Here is a 10,650-nt window from a genome sequence, read left to right on the forward strand (position 1 = left end):
TACAATTAAGTTTCATATGATGAAACAGTTACCAATACTCTTCAACTTCCAGTGGTGGTAGGTAAATATTTACTTTCATTTTTTAAATGATAGGAATTGGAAAATCCATTCAGATGGTAAACTTACTAATTGTTAGTATCTTCATCCTTTCAATTTTAAACAGTCTTGTTAAGAGTCCTTTCTCGGGCTGGTGAGATGGCTCAGTGGTTAAGAGCACTGACTGTTCTTCCAGAGGTCATGAGTTCAAATCCCAGCAACCACATGGTGGCTCACAACCATCTGCAATGAGATCTGATGCCCTCTTGTGGGGTGTCTGAAGATAGCTACAGTGTACTTATAATAAATAAATAAAGTTAAAAAAAAAAAAAAGAGTCCTTTCTCTTTGAAAAAAAAAAAAAGTAATTTGCCCCATCAACCTGCAGAGTCCATTCTATTTCCCCCTTCCAGGGAGATCCATGTGTCTCCCCTAACCCCCATCCCCTGAGCCCCTCTTGTTACTTAGCCTCTCTAAGTCTGTGGATTGTAGCATGATTATCCTTATTTAATAGCTAATGTCTACTTATAAGTGAATACATTCCATGTTTGTCTTTCTGGGTCTGGCTTACCTCAATCAGGATGATTCTTTTTTAGTTCCATCCATCTGCCTGAAAATTTCATATGTCATTGTTTTTAATAGCTGAGTAGTATTCTGTTGTAAATGTACCAGAATATATGTTTTCACATGTACATAAATGTGTGTAAGGATGCACACACGTAAACGCCAAACATCGATGTTGGATTCTTTTATGGTTCTCCATCTGATTTATTCCGATCTATCTATCTATCTATCTATCTATCTATCTATCTATCTATCTATCTATCATCTATTTGAGATAGGGTCGCACTATGTAACCCTGACTGTCCTGGAACTCAATATGTTGACCAGTCTGGCCTCAAAGTTTCAGAGATCATTCTACTTCTGCCTCCTGAGATATGGGCCCCCATTGTGCCTTATCCCCCACCTCATCTTTATCTGTCTGTCTGTCTGTCCGTCCGTCTGTCATCCATATCTATCTATCTATCTATCTATCTATCTATCTATCTATCTATCTATCTATCTGTCTGTCTATGGGTTTTCCCAGGGTTTTGGTTTTGTTTGTTTGGTGTGTGTGTATTTGTGTAGCCCTGGCTTTTTTGAAACTTGCTTTGTAGTTCAGGCTGGCCAGATCTGCCTGCCTCTACTTCCCCAGTGCTAGTATTAAAGGCATTTACCACCATGCCCTACTCCCATCTTATTTTTTGACAGAGTGTCTCTTTAAATCTAAACAATGCCCCCCCCCCCAAAGGTCTCACTATATAATTCTGACTAGCCTGGAACTCACTGTATAGACCAAGCTAATCTGGAACTCAGATACTTGCCTGCCTCTGCCTGAAGAATGCTGGCATTAAAGGTATGTACCACATGCCCAAACCTTTATTTTTTTCTAAAAATAAATTTAAATTTATTATTTGTGTATTATGCCATGGTACATGTATGGTCAAAGGACAATGTGTGAGAATTGGTTCTTTTCTTCAACCATGCGGGTCCTCGGGATTGAACTCAGTCATCAAGATTGGTTTTTACCCATTGAGCCATCTTTTTTTTCTTTTCTTTTTTCCTTTCAGTTTTTTGAGACAGAGTTTCTTTGTGTAGACCTGGCTGTCCTGTAACTAACTCTGTAGATAGGGCTGGCCGCAAACTCACAGAGATTCGTCAGTCTCTCAAGCGCTGAGATGTGTCACCACTGCCTGGCTAAGTCATCTTTTCTTTCATTTTTGAGAGAAGGTATCACTGTAGGCTTGGCTGGCTTGGAACTTATGTAAGCCTTAAGCTCACCAGAGATATGCCTGCCCCTGCCTCCCAAATGCTGGAGTTCAAAGTGTGTGCTACTAATCCAGGCTGCATCTTGGCAGCCCCATAATTGTATTTATAAAGGGAAACACTTAAATTAAAATTTATTTATTAATAATTATTATTACTAAATCGTTTTGAGACAGGCAGGGTCCCTATGTAGGCTCTCATTCTGTAGATCAGCCTGGCCTCAAACTCCTTGAGATCACTTGTCTCTGTCTCTAGAGTGCTAGGATAAAACCTGTACGCTACTATGCCTTAGTCAGTTTCCCTTACTGGCTAGCACATGAACTACTAGCATCAGTGTGATGTTCTGTATATGCTTGGCCCAGGGAGTGTCACTCTTACAAGGTGTGGCCCTGTTGGAGTAGATGTGTCACTATGGGTGTGGGCTTTAAGACTGTCATCCTAGCTGCCTAGAAGCCAGTATTCTGCAAGCAGCCTTCAGATGACGATGTAGAACTCTCAGCTTCTCCTGCACCATGCCTGCCTGGAGGCTGCCATGTTCCTCTCCTGCCTTGATGATAATGGACTGAACCTCTGAACCCGTAAGCCAGCCCTAATTAAATGTTGTCCTTTGTAAGACTTGCATTGGTCATGGTGTCTGTTCACAGCAGTAAAACCCTAACTAAAACATTCAGTGAGTGTACAAGTTGGGGTGATAGTGGAAAACTGTCATCCTCAATATTGAGCTGTGGAAACTGAGGCACGAGAGTACTAAGTGATTGGATTCCTTAGGAGTGATGAGAGCAAGGCCTGCCTCATTCTGCACCTTTCTTCTTGACCTCCAGGACTCTTGGTTTACACAAGCCTTCCTCACTCCCAACCCACCAATCAAACAAAGAGAGGCCTCTGCTGAGGGACCCATCCCATTAGAGATAATCCCATAGGGTTCAAAGCTGTGTCACTTCTCTCTGTAGGAACTCTGAGGCCATTCATAAATGTAAACCCGAGGTAACCTGCTAGAAAGTCAGGGGTTAGCAGAGATAGCAAGCCACTCCAGCCTGTACTTGTCAATTGCCACATGAGTTAAGCTAGCCCAACTAGCCCCAGCTGAGGTGACAGGTTTTCCTTAACATCTCAGGACATAGTCTGTGTAGTAACAAGGCACTCTAAGGGAAATAGGGAGGTGGGCCTTGTCCTTGGAAGTTTAGAACTTGCTGTATCCTAATCCTAACAAGTGGCACCAGAGTCAGAATTTTCCTTAGCTCTCCAAAGACTCTATTCCTGCTCCACCAGCTTAGCCTGCTGGTACCCAAATGCATCTTCTCGGCGCTTGAAGGTGGCAGTGGCAAAACCAAGAAGGCTGCGACTGTAAGTCAAATGTAGATACAACTGCAGGTATGAGAGGAGACCGGGGGAGCCTGACAGGATAATCTCTCACAGCTGGATAGCCAGGATAGTAGTGCAGCCACATTTGGAGCGCTCACCACACTGGACTCTGTAATTCTGAGATTGGTAATTGGGTGGGGCACACTGGTCCAGTTCCTTCTGAGCTATGTCTACAAAGCTCTACATTTTGGCCAAGTCCACAGTGGCAAGATGGATACACTTAGCCCTGTGCTATGGATAATGTTACCTGGGTAGCCATGCCCTACCCACAGCCTTGCTGCTAGCCCTCCTTCACAGGCTGTGATGCCTTCAGAGAATATGAAGTGCTAAGATGGAATATGCTGGAAAGTCATCTCTAAGAAAGCAGAGCAGATAGCCACCTTTGTTTGGTTTGATAGTAATGTCCTTTGACTGCACGCCCACATCACCTTAACATTTTCTCTCACCCAGTGTGTTCTTCCTCCACCTCATTCTTCAGCTCACTCAAGTAGCTGTGAAGATTTACTAGACAGTGAGGGATAGAGAAATTGCCCAGTGGTTAGAGCTTCTCTACCAGAGGACTCGGGTTTAAATCCCAGCAACCACATGGCAGCTAACAACTGTCTATAGCTCCTGTTCTGGGATATCTGATGCATTCCTCTGGACTCTATGGCACCAGACATGCATAAGGTGTATAAACATATATGCAGACAAAACACCCATGCAATACAAATAAAGCTTCAAAAAAAAAAAAGACTGGGTTTATACATTAAGTACTGCCAATTTGAACTTTCAGCTCCTGAAAATACCCACAATGCCACAGGGCTTTTTTTTTTTTTTTTCCAAAATATCCTGTGTAGATCTCTCCAAGAAACAGGCAACCTTTCCTTTGTTCTCCACATATGACATAATCCTCTCTGGCCTGTGCATGCTGTATTCCAGATTGTAATCCATTTTTGTTGTTGTTGTTGTTGTTGCTTTTTGAGACAGGGTTTCTCTGTATAGTCCTGGCTGTCCTGGAGCTCACTCTGTAGACCAGGGTGGCCTCGAACTCAGAAATCTGCCTGTCTCTGCCTCCCAAGTGCTGGGATTAAAGGCGTGCGCCACCACCGCCCGGCTCCAGATTACAATCCTAAGCGTTGCTTATTAACAGACAGAATCCCCTTTACTGGAGATCTACCTCCATAGTTTTGACTCTGAAACAGCTTTATTGAGAGGTTCACAGGGGGAATAACCATGGTCTCCCACCAATACCCAGGAGGAATTAAAGGCCCTTGCTCATAGCCATGTGTGTGAATCATTATGAGATTGTGCTTTTCAGCTTCGTTTGTTTGCAATGCCCAGATATATTCTCTCTCTCTCTCTCTCTCTCTCTCTCTCTCTCTCTCTCTCTCTCTCTCTCTCTCTGACACACACACACACACACATGAGCCGCACATGTTTGTAGATATTCCTTTATCAACCTGGTTATCCTAACTCAGGAGTTGTTTCCATCCCCCCCCCCACCTCCCCACTCTGCACATACAAGTGCATATCCAGTGTATACACATGATGTGGAAATCGATATCCAGTGCCTTCCTCTATCCAGCTCTACAGAATCATGGAATCTGGAGCTAACTGTTTGAGCTAGACTGGCCAGTCAACCAGTCCCTAGGATCTGTCTGTGTCCATGTCCCCTTGCCTGTAAGCACTGGGTTACAGATGCAGGCTACTGCTTCTAACTTTTCTATGAGTTCTGGGGCTCAAACTCAGGTTCCCATACTTTCACTATAAGCACTTTATTAAGCTATCTCCCCAGCCCACTCCCAAATTCTTGACCCATAGACACTATTCAATATAACAAATATTTAATATACTTTACTTACTTTCCTTTTGGATTTTTGAGACAAGTTCTCATGATATAGCCTTGGCTGGTCTGAAATTCACTATGCACACTAGATTGGCATTGAGATTGATGCAAACCTCTTGTCTCTGCCTCCCAAGTGCCCAGAATTATAGGCATGTGCCACTATGCTTAACCCATTTTAAGGCATCAGTTTAAGAGCTCATTTAGTATATAGCAACAGACAGGAAATATATTTCTTTATATAAAATTATGCTTCCTCAAAACAGGTGATTTATTTGGTTTGTAATAGGCGCTTATGTGTACTGTTAACTATCAGATGCCCAACAGTAACAGGCTGATGGCTCAAGAGGTACCTCCACTTGTTCTCGTTTCTGAGTTGGCATTATGCAGGCAAGATGATACTGACAACATGACATGGAAGCTGCTGTGGCCTTTGATGGCTGGTGTGGCTTAGCTTGCCTGAGTTCCTGTGTTGGTATGTTAGGTAAGCTTATAGCCAGAATGTTTGTCCCCAGATGGCAGTGTGTGACTTGAAGGCAGTGTCAGATCTGGAGGCTCACTGGGAGCTCATGGAATCTTCATTTTGTTAGGATGGTGTGTGTGATGGTTTGTATATGCCCCGGCCAGGGAGCGGCTCGATTAGAAGGTGTGGCCCTGTTGGAGTAGGTGTGTCACTGTGGGTGTGGGCTATAAGACCCTCATCCTAGCTGCCTGGAAGTCAGTATTCTGCTAGAAGTCTTCAGATGAAGATGTAGAACTCTCAACTTGGCCTGCACCATGACTGCCTAGATGCTGCCATGCTCCTGCTTTGATGATTATGGACTGAACCTCTGAACCTGTAAGCCAGCCCCAGTTAAATGTTGTCCTTATAAGAGTTGCTTTGGTGATGGTGTCTGTTCACAACAGTAAAACCCTAGCTAAGACAGATGGACTGAGGTGAAGTAGCTACCCTCTTTCTCTTGCTCATATGCCTTCATTTCCATTCCATTGTAGCTTATGTGTGAAATTCAGTTTGAGAACTGTGTTAATTGTATAAGTTATGAGTAGCTGTGAAATCTTCTTACTACCAGGATTTTGCCTGATGTTCAGTATGTGTGTGTGCATGTGTGTGTGCGCGCACAAGTGTATGTGCGCGTGATACCTCTGAGGGCTCCTGAGAACTCAAATAATAGCTACAAAATGTAACTGGCTAAGAGTACTCCCTTCAGAATACTCAGAGACATGGGGTGAGATGCTCCCTTGGCCTGAAGCTTTGCTGTTCACCCATGTCTGGGAATATAGAGGAAAGTACTGTTTTTCTTACACTTGGGGTTTCTAGAGAATCAAGACTTCACCTTGCCAAGCCTCTGGCTTCTAGCAAAGCCTTCTTAACAGTCTGGCTTCCCTCACTTACACCTACTAGGAGACATTTTGCAAAGAATTACTATCTTCAAGGGCCCTTATACAGGAATCAGATTAATTCCTTGTAGAATTTGATGCATGAAAAAGACTTTCCTGCCCTGAGCAATCTTCAAGTTTTCTTCAGTTGGGTCAGAAGAACCATGTTGCCTGTGTGTTTCTTTGTCTTGCTGCTAGGAGGCTCCAATGTTGTCTCTGTGTTTGATTGGCATCAGCTTCCCGGGCTGGGTGCTGGGCGTTGCGGATTTTCCTGTTGGGAGGACTCTGGCTCGTCCACCTCTGTTTTCCTTTGCTTGGACGTGCCATTTGAAACATCTAGCCTCCTTTAGATGTGGCTGATATAAGATCTGTAGGCTCCTCTGCACCATAGTTTTGCTCAGAGGAGTTGTAGAAACATATACACCATGGAAAAAGTCCACTCAGGAAGTCCTGGCCTCATCCCTGTCTCCCCAAGTCTGGAGCCAAGGGAAACCACTAGTGTGTGAGATCCAGGGTTTCCTGAACAAGATATTGGGAGGGCCAGTTAGTTCAGACAAGGTTTCAGCTCCTCCCACTCCCCAAATGAGGGAAGCCATTGCTCTTCCCTTTAGGTAGTAATCAAAGGCTAGAAGCAAGGATTAAAGTTCATATGTTACATGTGTCATAGGGAAACATGCATGTGTGTGAGACAAGAAGGGAAGAGATATATAAAACAGTAGAGCCCAAGAATCAAGCCCAGGACTGGGACACCCATGAATTCCAGCCATCAGTTGTGAGGCCTCTGGCTTCTCTTTCCAGAAGGTGACCTGCCTGTGTGAATCTGAGACTGGAGTTGGCCAGAATCTTGTCTGACTCTCGGTGGCTGAGACCCAACATGGTGCCAGGAGGTAGACTGTGAGGCCCTGCCATCAGTACTGGAGGTGTGGGGGCCCTGTGCTTTCTTCTTGTCCAGGATCTGGATTTGGCTAGGAGAGTAAGATGTGGGCTCTGGAAAAGAGAGACAAGAATGAAGATGTAGAAGATTTTGTCTGTGTTCCGATTGGAGCTTTCTGGACTGCTCTGCTGTCTGTGTAGGTTCTAGTCCCATTTGGAGCTGTCAGACTGCCCTCAGGGTCTGGTGTGTACTTGAATAGGAAGAGCTTTGTTGTTTGCTGGCTGGGGAACTAGTATTTGAACTATGGCCTTAAGCTAGAGGCTTTTTTGTTTGGGTTTTAGATTTATTTTAAATAAATGTTTATTTATTTATGTGTGTGACTGTATGTCAAGTATGTGCAGGTGTCTCTGGAGGACAGAAGTCATTAGATCCACTGGAGCTGGAGTTACAGGGTTATGAGCTACCCAGTGTGTGCCAGGGAAACCTGTGGTCTCTGGAAGATCAGCAAGCATTCTTAACTGCCGAGCCACCCCTCCAGCCCCAAGGGTAGAGTTTTATTCTAGGTTTTCCAGAGTAAAAATTAGGACAATAGTAACAGCAGTCTCAGTCTCAGAGTGATGGCCAGGTCAAATCTGATGATGGAAGGGGAGAGAGTGTATAATCTCCTAGAAAATAGCCTCATTTCCAGCTCTTTTGCTTACATGTCTTTTCCCTCCTCCTTGTCCCAAGATGGGGACATGCTCCTTCCTAAACTCAGTTCCTCTTCTTATGGAACACAGAATAGACAATGTTCCTCTGTGGATTTGTATGTGCCACCACCAACTATGACTTCTAGGCTTTTCTTCTTTCAGACATTTGATACAGGCAGAACCATAGGATGGAAGGAGTCATCTTTTCCTTTCAAAGCAGACAAGCATAGGGCATAGTGTAGTATCCTGGGGTCCTATTTAGTTTTGCGTTAATGCACACCATAGCCTCTCTTATAATAATGCATTTGGCAACTTGGCTCCATTACCTGAGTGTACTATTAACATTGCTTCTTTGAACAATATAGCAGCCTTAGGACCCCCTCTCTGAACAATAGTATACATTTTCTGCCCCTAACAACAATTACATTTACACAGTTTCTGTTTATACCCAGTCTACCTGGGTATGATGAATGGAAGAGCTGATTCATTCTGAACTTGTTTTGGGCACACACACCGTAAGGCAAATATTCAAAGTAGAAAAAATGAACGTGTGACTTAATCTATGAATACAACAGGAGTCCACCAAACTATGCCTCTTGGTAACCAGCCACTACTTCCCCACAAAGTGAGACTCCAGGTGTATACCAGGGCTACAGACTATCTTCCCTCATGTTCTCTGCTGTCAATCTTTATCTACAGTGTCCTCTTCTGATTGGTACTGTTGCTTCACTCCCAATAAAGCTCTCTTATCACTCCAGTAAAGCTGTGTGAGCCCTTATCTCCAGTAAGGACAAAAGGCCCAGCACCTGCAAATGCCTAGCCTTAGCCCTGTGCACCCATAACATCCCCTGTACTTGTGTCCGCTAGGGGGAAACGCCCCATTTGGATTTTACATTGAATGAGATGCAATGAGATATTTTGGATCTATTGGTCATAGCAGATAGTATTATTCTGGTTAATGCTTAAAAATAATGGTGAAGAATATGTTAAATGCAACTGCTAATAAATTGGAACACATAGGAAAATTCTTAAATTATTGACTAATAATCTATGCTGCATCCTGAACAGTTCTCTCATCCTAGGTCAACACTGTGGCATATTGGCACCCTCTAAAACAGAGGTGCTCCTGAGACAACAAGATAACCTCAGACATAGTCTTTTAATCCTGTCACCTCCTCTCCCCAACATCAGAGCCTGGTCTATCTGTGATCACTCTTTAGAGATCTGAGATCCTTCTGGGAAAAACTTTTTACCCATTCCTACCAGCTTATTCTATGTGGTATGTCTCTTTGAAAGTTATTATTATTATTATGTTTTTTTCCAAGACAGGATTTGTCTGTGTAGTTCTGGCTATCCTGGAACTCATTTTGTAGACTAGGCTAGCCTTGAACTCACAGAGATCTACCTGCCTCTGCTTTGGGAGTACTAGGATTAAAGGTACATGCCATCACTGTCTGGCAGAAAGTTTTTATTATTATTTATGTATATGGGTGCTTTCCCTGCATGCATGTTTATGGGCCATGTGTGTAGTGCTCACAGATGCCAGAAGATAGCATTGGACTATGAGCTGCCGTATGTGTGCTGGAAATAGAACCTGATCCTTTGGGAGCAGCCGGCGCTCTTAACCTCTGAGCTACCTCTCCAGCTCTAGCATGTCTCTTTATAGAAACTACAGAGTACTGCCTCTAGCAAGTATCTGTTAGTTTACTCTGTGCACCAGGGTTCCATTGAGCACTTTACATGGTCTGCTTTCGTCATCACCATCCCAGGACGTAGGTGCTTCATACTGCTAAATAATTATCAGTGTCCTTATCTCAAACCCAGCTCAGTCCAAGTTCACATCAGATGTTTTTTACAATTTTCATGTGGACTTGAAAAAAAATACCTTCTTTAGTAAGATGTAACTGGGTGACATTTTTGGAGCTGTTCTTAGTTGTGTCCTCTGAATATGTGACTATGGATTTTCCCTTGATGGATTTATGGTTCTTCTCAACTTCACGGAGCTAGAAAAAACAACAAAAGGAATCATTTATGCCAGCAAAGGGTATGGGTGTCTGATGCTCAGAGCTCTGGATCATGAGAGGTGAGGTAGGACCGTGTTTACAGTTCTTGCTGACTGCCTTCAACTGCCTGTTATTGGTTCTACACCTAACTGGAGAGTGTAGTGTGTAGCTCAGTTTCACACAGCACTTGAAGGAATGCCTATCCTTTACTTCAGTGTTCTTCTGTATCTGGGCAGAAGGAGGTGTGGGTGGGGAACTGGCAGCAAGATATATAAAGTTAGTTCCAGAAACGTGATAGGAAATGAGGATGACAGGACTCAGAGATTGTTAAGAGTTTGTCCGTGTGTGTGTGTGTGTGTGTGTGTGTGTGTGTGTGTGTGTGTGTGTATAGTATATGTATGTTTGTTTGTATATGTGTGGGTGTATGTGTAACTCAGAGATCATTAGAATTTGTCCTTGAGTATGTGTGTGAGTGTGTGTCTCTGTGTGTATATGTGTGTGAGTGTGCGTATGAATGTGTGTTTGTGAGTATATGTATGTGTATGTGAGTGTGTATGGCATGTATATGTGTGTGTATGTGTGTGTACATATGTGTGATGTATCTGTGTGTGTGTGTGTGTGTCTGTCTGTCTGTCTAGAGAGAACAGTCAGAGTTTCAGCTGGATATCATCAGCTGGGAT

At 43.6% G+C, this 10,650-nt stretch overlaps 1 protein-coding gene across 1 annotated transcript in view; it reads right to left on the reverse strand.

Annotated features, from left to right (window-relative positions):
* Positions 1 to 6,855: 6,855 nt before the first annotated feature.
* Positions 6,856 to 10,650, reverse strand: part of Tmc2 (transmembrane channel like 2) — a 62,697-nt gene continuing 58,902 nt past the window's right edge. Inside the window, exons 18-19 of the mRNA XM_028756290.1 lie at positions 9,853 to 9,970; positions 6,856 to 7,391 (exon numbers count right to left, since the gene is read on the reverse strand). Of these exons, the coding sequence (XP_028612123.1) occupies positions 7,171 to 7,391; positions 9,853 to 9,970 (339 nt within the window). The 3' untranslated portion in view covers positions 6,856 to 7,170. The remainder of the gene's footprint in view (positions 7,392 to 9,852; positions 9,971 to 10,650) is intronic.

Source organism: Grammomys surdaster, unplaced genomic scaffold (assembly GCF_004785775.1).
Source record: "Grammomys surdaster isolate TR1022 unplaced genomic scaffold, NIH_TR_1.0 129, whole genome shotgun sequence".
NCBI lineage: Eukaryota > Metazoa > Chordata > Mammalia > Rodentia > Muridae > Grammomys > Grammomys surdaster.